Source organism: Littorina saxatilis, linkage group LG8 (assembly GCF_037325665.1).
Source record: "Littorina saxatilis isolate snail1 linkage group LG8, US_GU_Lsax_2.0, whole genome shotgun sequence".
Lineage (NCBI taxonomy): Eukaryota > Metazoa > Mollusca > Gastropoda > Littorinimorpha > Littorinidae > Littorina > Littorina saxatilis.
In genome coordinates, this window is record NC_090252.1 from 67,250,621 (window position 1) to 67,268,666 (window position 18,046).

At 41.2% G+C, this 18,046-nt stretch overlaps 1 protein-coding gene across 1 annotated transcript; it reads left to right on the top strand.

Moving 5' to 3' along the window:
• The first annotated feature begins 3,151 nt into the window (after nucleotides 1–3,151).
• Nucleotides 3,152–6,457, top strand: LOC138974821 (uncharacterized). The gene is made up of 2 exons (XM_070347547.1): nucleotides 3,152–4,759; nucleotides 5,563–6,457. Exons 1-2 carry the CDS (start codon nucleotides 4,083–4,085, stop codon nucleotides 6,455–6,457), a joined length of 1,572 nt encoding a protein of 523 aa, XP_070203648.1. The 5' UTR covers nucleotides 3,152–4,082.
• Nucleotides 6,458–18,046: the final 11,589 nt, after the last annotated feature.

The window sequence follows — 18,046 nt, forward strand, 5'->3', positions numbered from 1 at the left end:
ATATAAGCAAGTCACATTTATTTGTTTCTTTAGTCACCCACATTCTCAATTACTACCTTTACTTTAAGTTGGTGTCAATTACCAAATGGAGACACAAGAAAGAAACTAACCTGTCAAAATATGGTTCCATGGCATATGTGTCGTCACAGGGACATGCTCAAGCACTGTTCACAGGTCGTGAGAACTAGTACATGTACTGTTGTAAAAAAAATCCAAAAGAAAGAGCATGAAATACAAATTAAAAATATAATGCAACAGAGCATTGAGTGTGTTTCAAACTCAAAATTTAAAATAAAAATGTATCACTTGAAAACACACACACACACACACACACACACACACACACACACACACACACACACACACACACACACACACACACACACAAATGATCTTGTATTGTTTGTATAACATCTCCTAATTAAACCTTTGAAGAATAGGTGTCTGAACTTACTCAGAGATGAAGAGTTGACCTTCTGTTGTTACTGCTCAAGAGATTAGTACTGCTCATGCTTACCGCCTCGGGTTTTCTGTGTTCGGCCTGCGTTGAAGTTCCCCAAGCATCCTCTGTGTAAAGGGAAGTCTCTTTGTTACGTCTGTAGCTCCACTGGATATGATTGAGGCTTCGTGTAAAGTTCCTCTGCAATTTGCTGTTCCAGCACTATTAGTCATCAATATAGAATACTCCACCTGCAAAAATGCCAATAAGACCCCTTATAGTTATGTGTAAAATAACTTCGGATTCATAATGTAGATCTACACCGGAGAGCCAAAATTGTGTGACTGGACAACTGATGGGTAAACCTGATGAAATATAACCTGTATTTGGTATCACAGGAAATTGCTGCTTCCATATTTAGCTATGAATCTTCAAATTACAATTTTATACTGATTTACCCTTCACCTTCGTTTCCAAAAATCACATCAATCTAAGAGAGGAAACATAAAATCACATATCTTGTTATTTGCTTCTGGCCGTTAGATCTGAATGCAGTATTACAACTGCACTAGGTGCACAGACTGAGTTTAAGATCTACTTCAATGAGTGAGCTGCCCTACCAACGCAGCCTCTCTCAAATAGGCTGCTGCAGTGCTGAAGGGATTGGGATGATCTATTCGAAAATTTGCTCACCTTCAAATGTGGACTCCGTCGCGTCTTCAGCAGAACTCAGTCAAACCATGGCTTATAATTATGTTTCGTGACGTTCAACAACAGGCTTTGAATTAGTTCATCGCGGCAGTGAACAAACAATTCTCTCATCTCTGCTCCTGGTTGAAACAAAACCACAACCCCTGTCAAAACAGACTTTCCAGTTTTCGAAAACTATCCGAAGACTTGATGCACTGGCCGCACTGGCCAAATCAGTTATATATTTTCTCTGGCGAATCCATGATTTCCAACTCCATCACAAGGATGAGACTATCTAAAGGTATGTTTGCATCACATTATCTGGAAGTTGCAAGAAGAATCAATGAATAAGAAAGTTGGCGGTGAACAGACAGATCGACTGACGAACGCCGCTGACAACTTTTTAATTATGCCTGGTCACGGGGTCACATGCGCAGGAAGCATGCGCAACCTGTCTGTCGTCTGCTGCAATCTCGGTTTCTGATAACTTCACTACTTCCGTTCGGTCTAGAGCCACGAAGAGAGTTATAATATATAATATACCTTGTAATAGTAGTAGTCTTGAGAGCGCACAGGCCCCGCCCACTTTGATCCCGACCCGATCGTGACGAGTGCCTGTGATGCCAATGTTCACAGTTGTGTCTCTTTGGTGCTGTGGTTCCTTAAACAAGTATACAAATTAAAAACAAGTGCAATGCCAGCGAAGGCCAAATCCGCTCTCTCTCTCTCTCTCTCTCTCTCTCTCTCTCTCTCTCTCTCTCTCTCTCTCTCTCTCTCTCTCTCTCTCGCTCTCTCTCTCTCGCTCTCTCTCTCTCTCTCGCTCGCTCTCTCTGTCTCTCTGTCTCTCTCACACACAAACACACACTCGTACACACCCCACGTCACTCACACACACATACACGCACACACACACCCACACACACCCACATCCACATGCACACACATGCACACACACACACACACACACACACACACACACACACACACACACACACACACACACGCACACATTGACTCATACAAAACTCATACACACAAAACACACACTCATACGCATATAGACAGACGGACATACAAGCACAAATTCACACACACACACACACACACACACACACACACACACACACACACACACACACACACACACACACACACACACGCGCGCGCGCGCCCACACGCACACTCATGTGAACGGCTTATATCATGGGTCATGTTTTAACACCTTCGCATTTAAATGCTTATCTTATAGTCATCCATTGAATTGAGAAGACAACAAAGCATACTAAACTGCTAAGCATGACATAAACAATAAGGAAACACAAATGAATCAACAGCATCGTTTTGTGTATGTGGGTAGTTGACACGTTTAATTCACAAAACACGGCGGAAAATGGCGACCAATTTGTTGCACAGCGACATGTCACTTTCTTCAACCAAGGCCAGTACTTTCATACATGACAAAGAAAAGCAAATGAGGCATGAATAATAACGTTGTAGTGTTCCTGTGTGTGTCTGAGTGATAAACTATCTTCTGAAACGTAATTGCACTCAGATCAGCAGATTGTTCTTCCGCTCAGAACTTTTGTGTCACACGGTCTTTGCGACAAAGAGAGAGATCGCATTCGTGCAGAAAACCATTGACAACACAGACCAGTCATTTTCAGCATTGAAATTGGGAAGGAAAACATAGTATTGGCAGAACACGACCAAATGAGTTCCGTGTCACAGCGTTATGGGCGTGAGATTTTTTACACTGTTGAAATTGTTCTCACATTGTAGCAAAGTCATTGACAACACAGACCAGTCATTTTTAGCATAGCAATTGGGAAGGGCTACTATTATAGTGTGCTTGAAGAAAGAAAAACATTATAGTATCGACAGAACACGACCGAATGAGTTTCGTGTCACAGCGTTATGGGCGTGATACTTTTTAGACTATTTGTTCTCACACTGCAGCAAAATCATGGAAAACACATACCAGCCATGTTTAGCATATACATTGGGAAGGGTTACTATTATAGTGTGTTTTAAGGGCAGAGGTGGCACGGAATTTTAGCAAACATTTGTTCAAAAACGTGTTTTGGGTTTTTGTTTTTTTCAGGTACTTTGAACATCATAGAATCACTGTGTGTTGTTTATTTTGTCAATTTCATCGTTTATTTTGCAATAAAGTGGTGATTTTCAAAGTATGTGTACATGTGTGAGTGTAGCAAGTGTGAGAAATTGCTGAACAATCTATGTTTTCAAGTCCTTGCAACAACCACGATTCCCCGAATAAGCTTGGCAGTAACACATCGAACGGTTGAGCGGGAATTCCCGTTTTCTGTGAACGTTAAAAATAGACATGAACAGTCCGTTATTTCCGAACAACGGCCGGATCGCGCATCAACTTTTTCAGACAGTAATATGAATATTCATGAGAACAACCTCTAACCTTTGAGAAACTTCTCTGGTTGGTCGTTGTCAATGACCACAGTGACGCGCATGCGCAAACTGCCTTATCCGTTGTAAACACAGTGTCGATGTCTACTCCGAAATTCGCAAGGATCTTCCCAACGCAAAAGGAAGAATCAGCTTTCAGATGCTCGAACAACGAGGAAGGAAAAACCAGCAGGCGACGAGAACGCGCCTGAAGTTGGCAGAGCAGAGACAGTTGTTTTGAGAGATAGTGGTGACGCGTATGTTTCGAATCGACTCGGAGTCGAACCTCGGCCAGTTTTGGGCGATGTGAACCGTAATCAGCCTCAAATCGAAGGTATTTCTGCTTCGGCGACGAAACTGAGGAGATTTAGTGGTGCAGGCATCGACCCGAATGCTCAACCACCAGCTGAGCTAAATCGCCGTTCGTGGTGTTTTGCCGAGTGCAGTCAGTTGAACTGAGAACTCGCTTCTCTCTGATGTGAAGTGCCCGGAGTGCGAGGCAGGACATGTGACAATTCGAGTTGGTGACTCGATGGGCTTGTCACAAGAACTAGTGCTGTGTTGCGACAGCTGCCAGTATTCACGCACAGAGTATTCGTCGCCAAGAGAAAACAACCTCAACCACAGACAAAATGTTCCCTTTGAAGTGAACAAAGAGATTGTGCTATACTCTCATGAGATAGGTAGTGGCTACTCCAGTGTGAACAAACTGTGCACAGTCTTTGGAATGCCAGCGATGAACAAGAGTTCCTATCATCGCATAGACAAACGAGTCAATGCCAGCATTGTGGAAGCTACAGATGCCACACTTAACGAAACAGTGGAGTTTGTGAGGGAAGCCTACAGGGAAACATTTCCTCAAGGCAGAGTGAATGCTGTGAATGATGATGGTGAGGAAGACGGTGCTTGGGAAGATGATGATGGCATTCTCTGGGTGGATGTGGCCTTTGATGGTACATGGCACAAGAGAGGATTTTCCTCACACTATGGAGTTGGCGTTGTTGTTGATGTTCTGACTGGGTATGTGCTGGACTTCTGTGTGAAATCCACATACTGTCACACATGTGCGATGAACAAAGAAAAACTAGAGGGGATGACCGCTGCCGAACAACTACAGTGGAAGCAGCTTCACCAGCCTGACTGCAGCATTAACCATGAGGGATCTGCCAAGTCTATGGAGAGGGACGCAGCCTTGGAGTTGTGGGGAAGGTAAGAATATTGTTCTAATAGCCTATACACTCTTCCCTATATATATATATCCTTTATTTTCAAATACAGAATAAGACAACATGAATAAGGTTGCGCTAAAAAGTAAATTTTATTTAGAATTGTATAAAGCATGGTACATTGTGGGTGTTTGTTTTTCTTTACAAAGAAAGATGAAGACCAACAAAACACAACACAGAAGCACATATTTTTGCAACAAAACACTGTCCACAAACCCTTCACAAATACATTTTCTTTTGTTGATAAATCATTAAATGTTCACAATGTCCTAAAGGATCAGCTAGGCTGGGAAATTTTTTATTGAATCTGCAAATTTCAGAGGAAACCTGACAACTTTTCTATTGAAAAGAAAAAGTGTCCCAAACAAGTTGGGATCAAATCATTGTCAGTGTGTGTGTGTATGTGTGTGTGTGTGTGTGTGTGTGTGTGTGTGTGTGAGAGAGGGAGAGAGATGTGTGTATGTATACATATATTCTAACAAGTACAAGTTAAATGTTCACCCTCTATGAAAAGATCACTTTATACACACTTAGTACACAAGCCAATGTAAATTGGCACACTTTCCAGTAATAATAATACATATATGTATTTTCTGCTGGGAGAGGCCTCCTGATACTCTTCACTAAAGTAATATCCAAAATCATTTTCATTCGTGGGTCTGCGTCTGTATCTCACCAGGACCTTGTTGGCCCATGAACCCCAGTCTTTTTCATAATTTTTTTCAAGACAGTAGTTATCCAGCCAGTACTTTACACTAAGTTTTTTTTAATTTTTCTATGCTGCAGGTCTGTTGAGCGTCACAACCTCAGGTACAGAACTACGCTGTCGGACGGAGATTCCACAGCGTTCAATGCTCTGGCTGCAGCTCAGCCCTACGGTCCCACACGTCCCATCACCAAGCTGGAATGTACCAACCACCTCCCCAAGAGAATGCGCACAGCTCTCCGCAAGGCATCAAAGGATGGAAGGCTTGGTGGAAGAGGGGAGGGGCGACTAACCAAGGAAAAGTGTCAACGCTTGCAAAACTACTTCCGTGGCGCGATCCTCAACAACCTTGAAGATCAGCGAGCCATGGAGCAGGCGATCTGGGCCACTTTCTTCCATGTGACTTCAACTGACGAGGACCCTCACCACGACAGATGTCCAGCCGGGCCAGCCTCATGGTGCTTTTTTCAAAGAGCCAGGGCAGAAGGGCAACCACCACCTCCACACGCAGGGCACAACGGCACTGCCTTGTCCAGGGAAGTATCACATGCTGTTCTGCCCATCTACAGGAGAATGACAAATCCCATTCTTCTCAAGCGCGTGGCCCATGGCAAGACTCAGAACAGTAATGAGTCTCTCCACAATGTCATGTGGGGACACTGCCCCAAAGAAGTCTTTGTTGGGAAAGACCGGGTGGAAGCAGCCACCGCTGAGGCTGTCACAAAGTTCAACAGAGGCAACATTGCACTGGCACAGGTCATGGACCACATGAGCTTGCCAATTACTGAGCTTACTCAGTCTGCTTTGGCCAAAAAAGACAAGGTGAGGGTCCAGAAGGCGGAGAGAGCAACAGATGTGGCCGCTGTAGCAGCTCGTAGGGCCAGATGTGCTGGTCGTCAACGTCAGCTGGAGCAGCGAGAAGACCAGGAGGGGGAGGTGTACGGTGCTGGACTGATGGGGGATGGAGGGGAATAAGTACCAACATCATTTGAAGAAGACTCGGAACAATACATGAACACACCCAGACTCTTTTTTCAGCAATGTGTCTTCATAATGTGTAAAGAAACACTTTACAAACTTTCAAATGCATTTTTCTCTGAATATGGGTTTTCAAGGACGGTATCAACGCGGGAAATGATATTTCGTCAGAACTACTTGTGGTAGAGTTATAATTTTTTTTTTACAGGAGTAAGATTTGATTTTGCCAGACTCTTACAGAGCGGTTTTTGTAAAACCCATCAAAAATTTTTTTTAGAGAATATAATATAAGCCTGATTGGGTATTTTGGGGGCAAAAATTTATATCTCTCAATTTATGCTGCTGAATTCGAACTGGGGTAATTTGGTCAAAATGGCTCTGTATAAGTCTGAAACTGATATCTGGGAGTAATTTTCACTGCATTTGAAGCCTGTAGCTTCAAAAATGTCTTTTGAATTTCATGGGGCGTGGTGTGTAATTTTCATATTTTTTTGAAGAAATTGGTATTTTTTTGTGAAAATATTACTTGCTTGGTCAATGAATGGGCATGCAGGTGCTTTTTTATGCTTTCTTTCTATAAAGTACCCCTAAACTTCAAAGAAAACTTACAAATATTCAGATTTAATTTTTCGTGCCACCTCTCCCCTTAAGAAAGAAAAACATTATAGCATCGGCAGAACATGACTAAATGAGTTTCGTGTCACAGCGTTTTGAACATGATATTTGTTAGACTGTTTGTTCTCGCACTGTGGCAGAACAACATTTAGTTGAACAAATTGCTGTCTACGTCATCATTTGGACACATCGAGCTCTGATGCAGCTGGGTGTTGTCAAAAGGCTACCTGACTGAGAGCTAGATCTTAATGTCTGTTCGTGTCACACACAAATTGAACCTGTTATGAACGGAACATTTTGCAAGAGATCATATCTAAAAAAATACTAAGTGGATCTTTATGAAATTTGATATGGATATTTTGTAGGGGAATTTCTCATAAAGGTTTTCTCCCTTTATTGATAGGACCGTTTGATGACGTCATTGTGTAGTTGTAACGTTGGCAGAGGCAGGGACACACAGTGACAGTGATACGTTTCGAGAGGATAAAGTGTATGATAATCATGCTGATCTTTGTTAACTAAAGGAGGAGAGAGCAGAGCTTGCAAATATGTTAGTAAGGCCTAAAAAAAAAAATAGGTGTGGTTACGGTAACCCGACCTACCCTATTTTTAGGGGCCGATCCTATAACTTTTTATTACATTTGTCAAAAAAAAAAAATTTAAAAAAAAACCGAGTGCAAAAAACTCAATGAAAGCGAAAGCGCCCGTGTCGCACACTTATTTCCCTGTCAAGTACCGTACTTTCCGGGTCAAAAGGCGCGACTTTTTTCCTCGAGTTCGACCCCTGCGTCTTGTATAACGAAGCGCCTAATCCGTGTATGAAATACGAAAAAAATCAAAGAGACCGCTTGAGTACCAGTCAAACAACTTGTGATAATGCATGTTTCAGCTACTAGGTACTGCCCTGCCTTTGATCTGGCCGCACACACAGATTTCCACTCTGTTAAACTCGGTCACTGACCGGTCACTGACCCCGATGCAGGAAGTGTTTCCTCTCTCAGATATGACAGGGGAACCACCTCTCATGGCAAAAACTGGGTCATTGACCCCTGGGAAGAAGGTCGTGTCTTTTAACAAGGCCACCCAGCTATCACAATGCCTTTGGTCACTGACCGGTCACTGACCCCGATGCAGGAAGTGTTTCCTCTCTCAGATATGACAGGGGAACCACCTCTCATGGCAAAAACGGGGTCATTTTGGTGCCCCCTATTGGCTCCCTGCGTCCAATGGGTGACTGGATTACAATTTATTTTTAAAAAGAAGGGGGTGCGTCTTAGATAACGAAGCCCTTGTCACCCGGAAAGTACGGTAGGTTTAATTTGTACACATTAGAAAAAAAAGTTTTAAAAAAAAAGAAAAGTGATTGCCTACCTACCTACCCTATTTTTTTTTTGCTATGTTACCGTAACCACACCTATTTTTTTTTTGGGCCTAAATGACAGTGACTGTGGTGATAAGCTAGAAGATGAAAATGCACATTTGTTTTTCAACTCTTCACGTTTTACACAGGTTAATACCTGAGACAAAGATAATGACAAAGAGACATCTGTCACCAGTGTGTAATTACTTATATTTGGTGGTGTATATAATATGCAGTACATCCTCTTGAAGTAGATGTGTTGTGTAAGCAGGATTAGTAACATTTTGAGTTGTACATTCAGGAAACGAACGTGTGCTTACAGCTGATACCTCTTGACTATGAGAACAAAATTACCTGAGAACTCTGTGAGAACTCTGTGACTTAAAGTGAGTGTGACAATAGACATGCTTTGGATATACTTGGTCTGGGTTAATGTGGTCATCAAAATGTAAGTACACTAGCATGTTTCAGGTCTTTAGCATGTTGTCAGTGTGAGGAGAAGGCCTGATTTGTGTGTTTGTCACCATGACAGTAATTGTCACATACACAACACCTGCATGTCCCCCTGTTTGCGACAATGCCATTAAAATCATGACATAGATCTTCTTTGTTCAATTACCTTTACATCGATATAGAGTTTGTCGTACCTTGACTCATTGTTTTTAAACACATATGTGTTAAACTGACACACCCTATTTCTTGAGCAAATGTCTTCAAGAACCCAGGAATGAAGGGTATATTTAGTACTAAGATAGGCAGGAACAATCTTAAGGGGAAATAATGACCAGCAAATGTCTTCAAGAACCCAGGAATGAAGGGTATATTTAGTACTAAGATAGGCAGGAACAATCTTAAGGGGAAATAATGACCAGCAAATGTCTTCAAGAACCCAGGAATGAAGGGTATATTTAGTACTAAGATAGGCAGGAACAATCTTAAGGGGAAATAATGACCAGCAAATGTCTTCAAGAACCCAGGAATGAAGGGTATATTTAGTACTAAGATAGGCAGGAACAATCTTAAGGGGAAATAATGACCAGCAAATGTCTTCAAGAACCCAGGAATGAAGGGTATATTTAGTACTAAGATAGGCAGGAACAATCTTAAGGGGAAATAATGACTAGCAAATAGCAGGGCTGAAAGAGTTAAAGAACAAATGTCTATGATTCTATATAATATTTTATGTGCGATTGTACAATCTGACAGTGAAAGTGACACCGACCAAAGTAGGCGCTGCGTGTACCGATGGTTCAGGTGGAGAGTGTGTAGCACACGCTACGTGCTCGGCGGCCAACGGATTCTGCGAGTGCGATGCACATTACAAAGGAGTCACCGGGGGAGAATGTTGTAAGTTCAATGAACACACACACGCACGTACGCACACACGCACGCACACACGCATGCATACTCTTTCGCTCACTCTCACCAAGTAATGCACACACACACACACACACACACACACACACATACATACACACACACACACACACACACATACACACACACACACACACATACACACACACACACACACATACACACACACACACACACACACACACACACACACACACACACCCGTAATGAACCCACATCATCCAACCAGAAATGACACTATATCTATGTATAGGTCCAAAGCTTCCTGTGTCAACAATTCCACTCACCCTCTGAGACCCGGCCAGGCTTTCACATGGAATAGGACCATCCCTCCCCTTTTTGATCAGATTATGTTTTAACTGACTCTTCTGGCTTCTTATGAACTTGTCACCCCCTACAATCTAACAGTATTCAGCAAGCAGTCAGGATGTTCAATGTGGCTGTGTGTCCACATTGAGGGATGGTCGTATTTTGTGTATAAGCCTGATCAGCTGTGAGATGGTGAGCCGAATCGTTTACATGGCAAGGCTTTTAAACGAAACCGATTTGTTTCAACAGATCCAGGGGTAGGGAGGCCTGGCGGCGCCTGCATAGGTGCAGTCTGCGATGATCCAAACGCTGAATGCCCTTCGTCAACGTCACCAAAGTCATGCGTGTGTGCAGATAATTATTTTGCATCTGCGGGTGTCTGCGGTAAGTTCTTGCTCTACATGAAGTATACACATTCTCTACATGTGTCAGACATTCAGTCAAACTGTCTGTTCAGGTCTCATAAACAGCAAATGTACAACTAAAAATATAAATAAATAAATAAATAAATAACATTTATAACAAATACTAAATGAAAAAATGTTGACACCAAGGAAAGCAAATACTCATACGACTGCCCTATGCCATACGTAATATTAATCAGAAACACATGTTATTCCCCCCTCTGCTTCTTTCTCTCTGTAAACGTGTCCATATAAAATCCATGAGTTTGGTTGTTTTCTAAATCCAAATCTAACGATCAGTGCAGAGAAACTCGCTTTAGATCCCTTATGAGTGCAAGCAAACTCCCAAGTAATGCTGCGTCGCCCAAAACAAATAACGGTTTTGGGTGTGACGAAAAAAAGAACAGGGCCGGAGTGCTATGTTAATTATGAGCAGTTCTTCCACACCCATTTAAAAAAATATGACACTACCAGCATGTTCCCGCATATTGAGCCAGATTGTTTTGTTTGGGCAAATCGACGTTGCAGTTCCGGAGCAAATGATCAAAATGTCTTTGCGAATTTGTGTTCAAACGTTTTTTCCCATAATATTACGATGCACAGTTCGAAAAAATGGCCAAGAACAAATCTATGGTACTTCGAAGAAAGAAGAATAACAAAATTCTTGTCCAATATGACTTGCAATTTACCGTTTGCGCTGTAAAGTCTCCCTACCTTCAAAGCAGAAGAAAAGCAGACATCTTCATATACTTCCAAGGGAGAAATCGTTGGTCATAAAGTCTTGCAGGACCCAAGCATACTTCTGCACGCTTTCTTTTCTTTTCATATTCAGTTGCTTCGCAAAAATGAAGCGTCATTGGTTTTCTCAACTTGTCAAGTCAATCAAAATGACCGCAGAACACAGCACTGGGAAATGACACTGATTGAAATAAAAAAGATTTCCGATGACGAAAGTATAAATGACGTCATCTGGTAACACCTATCTCGAGAACTAAGCGTCGCTCAGAACCAGCGCCCTTCCATTAAAGGCAAGTAACTCTCGTACTCTGTCTAGCGACAAGAGTAGTTCGCTTTCCACATTTTCTGAACTTAGTTGCTTGGACAAAAAAATGCAATCCGACGGTTAGTTTTCGACAATATTTCATTGACTCACATGCGAAGCAAAAGTGAGTCTATGTACTCACCCGAGTCGTCCGTCCGTCCGGCCGTCCGGAAAACTTTAACGTTGGATAATTCTTGGACACTATTCAGTCTATCAGTACCAAATTTGGCAAGATGGTGTATGATGACAAGGCCCCAAAAAACATACATAGCATCTTGACCTTGCTTCAAGGTCAAGGTCGCAGGGGCCATAAATGTTGTCTAAAAAACAGCTATTTTTCACATTTTCCCCATTTTCTCTGAAGTTTTTGAGATTGAATACCTCACCTATATATGATATATAGGGCAAAGTAAGCCCCATCTTTTGATACCAGTTTGGTTTACCTTGCTTCAAGGTCAAGGTCACAGGAGCTCTTCAAAGTTGGATTGTATACATATTTTGAAGTGACCTTGACCCTGAACTATGGAAGATAACTGTTTCAAACTTAAAAATTATGTGGGGCACATGTTATGCTTTCATCATGAGACACATTTGGTCACATTTGATCAAGGTCAAGGTCACTTTGACCCTTATGAAATGTGACCAAAATAAGGTAGTGAACCACTAAAAGTGACCATATCTCATGGTAGAAAGAGCCAATAAGCACCATTGTACTTCCTATGTCTTGAATTAACAGCTTTGTGTTGCATGACCTTGGATGACCTTGACCTTGGGTCAAGGTCACATGTATTTTGGTAGGAAAAATGTGTAAAGCAGTTCTTAGTGTATGATGTCATTGCTAGGTTTAGGTCAAGCATGTGAGTCGTATGGGCTTTGCCCTTCTTGTTTTATAAACAGATCACAGGCAACCAAATGCACACATTTCATCAATGTAAAGAACATACAGCGGCTTCATACACTACTTTTCCCCAGAAAGCTAAACTTCATACAGTTTTTAACGTTGGAACACGGGTGTACAAGTTCGTCTGCTAGTCCCATACGAAGAAAGAACATTTCCTAAGCGATACCAAAACATGAACAGAATACAAACTACCTGCCTTTATCACCACAGCAGAATAATACCATAACTGTGTACTTGAATTTAGTCTAAAACAGGGAAACTGACAAGAAGTGTTAACAGAATTGAATATGTTTTCCTTAAAGCCATATGTACTCGATGACTTTTCACGCTAATTGCTTTACCAACAGCTGGAGACATGCTAAATTAAGTTCCCTGCAAAATATTGTGGTCTAGGACCCCTTCAATGTTGAGATATGTTAATTTTCATTTTGATCTGGATCGTCCTATTTATAGATTTGCCAACAGAGGTAGCGTTGACGCAAGGGAAATAACTCCGCGTCTTTGTTTACATCCAAAGTTTTTGAGACTCTAAAACAAGCTGTAATGCATGTATATGGTCCGCGCATGGCGACATATCGTCATTACATGGTCTTATGGTGCATTTGACATCGATTATGGGCAAACTACACTTTGTAAACACGGGAGCGCGTACATATGCCTTTAACTATACAAACGCGCATTATTCAATCGCCTGCGCAGGTAGACTGGTTGAGTGACTAGGATTCGATCAAACGTTCGCACAAAAACTCCTCTTTTCTTTGAATAACTGAAGAAAGGAGGAATAAAGAGGTTACATACCTCGTCTCAGTGATTATTAAAAATAATGGTCTCAGTTCGCGGTCATGAAAAAGCTCGCTGAAGCTCGCATTTTTCATGATCCGCATCACTGAGACTCGGCAGGGTGCGTATCGCTAGCGCTACGTGTCATTTGTGCTACGTGTCATTTGTCCTACGTGTCATTTGTGCTACGTGCTGCTATCGCTACGTTGATTAGTGCTACAAATAATTTGTCTATGAGTCGCTATCATTCGTTCTTTATCACTACGTGTCGACAGCACTACATCTTTTAGCGCTACGTGTCATTATCGCTACGTGTCCATATCACTACTTACTGACGACTCTCTCTTTCTCATTTTTGACTCACATGCGAAGCAAAAGTGAGTCTATGTACTCACCCGAGTCGTCCGTCCGTCCGTCCGTCCGTCCGTCCGGACGTCCGTCCGGACGTCCGGAAAACTTTAACGTTGGATATTTCTTGGACACTATTCAGTCTATCAGTACCAAATTTGGCAAGATGGTGTATGATGACAAGGCCCCAAAAAACATACATAGCATCTTGACCTTGCTTCAAGGTCAAGGTCGCAGGGGCCATACATGTTGTCTAAAAAACAGCTATTTTTCACATTTTTCCCATTTTCTCTGAAGTTTTTGAGATTGAATACCTCACCTATATATGATATATAGGACAAAGTAAGCCCCATCTTTTGATACCAGTTTGGTTTACCTTGCTTCAAGGTCAAGGTCACAGGAGCTCTTCAAAGTTGGATTGTATACATATTTTGAAGTGACCTTGACCCTGAACTATGGAAGATAACTGTTTCAAACTTAAACATTATGTGGGGCACATGTTATGCTTTCATCATGAGACACATTTGGTCACATATGATCAAGGTCAAGGTCACTTTGACCCTTATGAAATGTGACCAAAATAAGGTAGTGAACCACTAAAAGTGACCATATCTCATGGTAGAAAGAGCCAATAAGCACCATTGTACTTCCTATGTATTGAACTAACAGCATGACCTTGGATGACCATGTATTTTGGTAGGAAAAATGTGTAAAGCAGTTCTTAGTGTATGATGTCATTGCTAGGTTTATTTATTTGACCTTGACCCTGAAGGTCAGGGTCATGTAAAGGTCAAGGTCAAGCATGTGAGTCGTATGGGCTTTGCCCTTCTTGTTCAACCAAAATAGTTGAAATTTTGGTCAAGCAATCTTCGATGAAAAAGTTAGACTCTCTCTATCGTCGCTCGGCTAAACTCATCGTAAAGAATAATGCCTCAACAGATATGAAATTAACAATGCTTAACTTTCTTCCACTGGAAAAGCATCTCAAGTTAAACGAAGCCATTTCCATGCAAAAACTTGTATTACGGTAAAGTGCCGATTTACATTACATCATTATTTAGTAAAGCTACCGACAGATATGGGTCGGTCAACTTGATCCCACCGATTTCACGAATTGACCTTTATAAGACCAGTCTTGCTTTTTCGGATACATCAGTTTGGAATTCACTTCCATCATCCTTTAAGCATTAAAAGTCATTAACAAGTTTTAAAAAAAATGTGTTAAAAACACTTAATGTATGAATGGTTTAACGCGTTTTGATTTACCACACTTAGTATTACGTCAAAGATATGCTGTGCATTGTATATTTTGAACATATTTTTTGTTGCACTATTGCTACATGTTCTATTGCTACCAGCTTTTTTTTTTCAAACAATGTTTTATTAAATCAAACATGATACAAAAATACAACGATAAACAATAGGGACACGAACTCAAGCAAACGCTTATATTACGCGCCCTACGTAGTAGGAAAATAACGCAAATATGATGTCGGACAAGCATTACTTATCAATTGTTGAACTATCTACAAGAAGAGCATAGTTAAAGTAAATCAGAAAGAATAAGAAAAAGCTAGCAGGAGGAAGAGGGGGGAGGGTGGAGGAGGGAGGAGAAAACGGTAGGTACATATAAAAGATGAAGTTGGCAGCGCATACAAATAAGAATATACATAGTACATTACAAACCATAGTCCTGTGGCAAGTAAGCAGTAGCTCGCTGAATATACATTTGAAAAATGCATATAAAATAAGGTTTGTTGGCATGAATATGGGTACTGAGTCAAATCAACAGAAACGACCAGATTCATGGATAAACGATTGGACACTTTCAAAAACAAGCTTGTTGGTGCAAAGAGAAAGGTTTTCGCTACCATTTAACAATATTTCAACATGTCTGTAATTAACAGGAAGTGCGTTTATTGTAGACAGGCGAGCATCTACGTACAAAGGACAATGTGTCAAATAATGGTCAGCTGTTTCGTTCGGGTAGCCGCAAGCGCACTGTGGGTTTCCCTGTAGGTGGCGTTTACACAGGTCAGAATTCAAATTACTCATGTTTAGGCGCATTCTGCAGTGGTGAATCTCTTCCAGTCTTTTACCACAGTAATAATAGGCAGGTACGTTATAATCAGGAGTAGATAAATAGCGTTTAAAATCTCTGATTGAGTTAGTTGTTTTGATGTTGTCTGGCAAGGTGTTCCACAGGACAGCAGTAGATGGTATAAAAGATCGACGGTATAATTCAGTTTTGCACATGGGGACTCTTCTTTCTAATGGTCTTCTATGATGGTAGGGGTTAACATCAGAAGTTAAAGGTGGCAAGAGATCTGATAAGTAATGAGGGCATTTGCCATATACCATCTTGTAATATAACATCAGTTTGTGTCTGCTCCGTCTTTCTTTTATGTTACAAAATCCGCTTTCTTTATACAGTTTTTCGTGGCTGGTGCCGCGCACACCACCGATTATAGTCCGAATGGCTTCCAAATGTAGTTTTTCGAGTGCAGTTGACCAGTACTCTGTGCAGTTGTCCCATATGATGTCTGCGTAGTCAAAATGTGGAAGAACAAAAGATGTATACATAGTTTCCAGACTTTTACGATTTAATCTATATTTATAATATCTTAAACAATTAATTAATAAGGTGACCTTTTTTATGATGCTTCTCACTTGGAAGTCCCACTTACAATCATTCTGCAAGATTACGCCAAGGTGTTTATGTTGGTTCACGTTTTCCAAAACAATATTATTAAAAAATGATTGGTTCGGTTGGTATATTATCACGTTGATTTTCGCCCTGTGGCACTGACTTCTGTTGTAGCGAAATGTATGGAGAGGCTTGTTTGTAACAAGCTCACTGAGTCTGTGGCAGATCGCATGGACCCCCTTCAGTTCGCATATAGGGCAAAGAGAGGCGTCGAAGATGCTACACTCACGCTTATCAACATGATTGTCAGCCATTTAGATACAGCAGGGAACACGGTTAGAGTTCTTTTTATGGATTTTTCATCAGCCTTTAATACGATTCAGCCCCATATACTTATCCAGAGGTTAGTCCAGTTAGATGTGAACAATAATTTGATTTTCTGGATCAGGGAGTTCCTATGCGATCGGCCACAACGTGTCAGCCTCAGCAACCGTTTGTTTGGTCATTCTGTGCTTTCAGACGAAGTTGTTTTAAACACCGGGGCCCCACAAGGTTGTGTTCTCTCTCCTGTCCTTTTTTCCATTTACACAAACAACATGCTTTTAAATGATCCAGTTCTAGCCCTCATTAAATATGCAGACGACATGGCCCTCGTTGGGCGTCTGAAGGACGACGAAACTTTGTCAAAGTATTTTACCCAAGTTGATCTTCTGAATGAATGGTTCAAGTCCAGTTTCTTGCAGTTGAATGTAGGCAAAACAAAAGAAATGATTTTTGGAGGAAAGAGTGATAATTGTGGTCCCCAAAAAGTGAGAATAAGCGACAAGGAAGTTGAACTTGTGGAAACCTTCAAATATCTTGGGGTTTCAATTGACAATAAGCTGACTTTTAGTGATCATGTTCATGCTGTTTATAAGAAAGCTCAGCAGCGACTTTTTCTTCTCAGGAAGCTTAAATATTTTAATGTCAATCAAAGTGTTATGGAACTTGTGTATCGCAGTTTGATTGAAAGCATACTGACTTTTAACATTGTGACATGGTATGGTACCACAAATGTTAAAAACAAAGCTAAACTCCACCGCATTGTTGCGACGGCTAGCAAGCTTGTTGGGCAACCCCAACGACAGCTGACCAGTCTCTACGAAGCTGCCATTAAGCGGAAAGCTCTCAAAATTGTCCGTGATCCGATCCATCCTCTCAACCCCTGTTTCGAAATTCTCCCTTCAGGTAAACGTTATAAGGTCCCTTTGGCACGCAAAAACCAGTTTAAAAAGTCATTCCTGCCTTCTGCAGTCACCATTTTAAATTCTTCTCGCATCACGTAGAGGCTGGTCGGCTGGGAAAAAACAAACAATGTGTACATGTGAAGGTGTGTGGGAAATATTTGTAATGTGATTACTCGGCTGTGAAACCCAACTCCTGTGATATGAGAGGGTAAATTTACATAGTGCAATATCATATTTGATTGTATCCCTTTTATGTTTTATGTTTTATGTGTGTCGTCCTATACAATTGTTGTTATAATCGTTTACAGGCAGACAGGGTGTGCCGAAGAAAAATTTCCATTTTTATGTAATATTTTAATGGACAATAAAGTGCTGTTATTGTTATTGTTGTTATTGTTTTATGTCTAACAGTTCCGTTTTTGCTTCGTTAAATTTAATTTTCCACTGTTTTGCCCAAGTATTAATTTTATATAGGTCTGCGTTCAAAATCTGTGCTCGTCTAGTTGGATCTTCTAAGGACATAGACATGCTCGTGTCATCAGCAAACAACTTTATAACAGATTCAGTATCATTCACA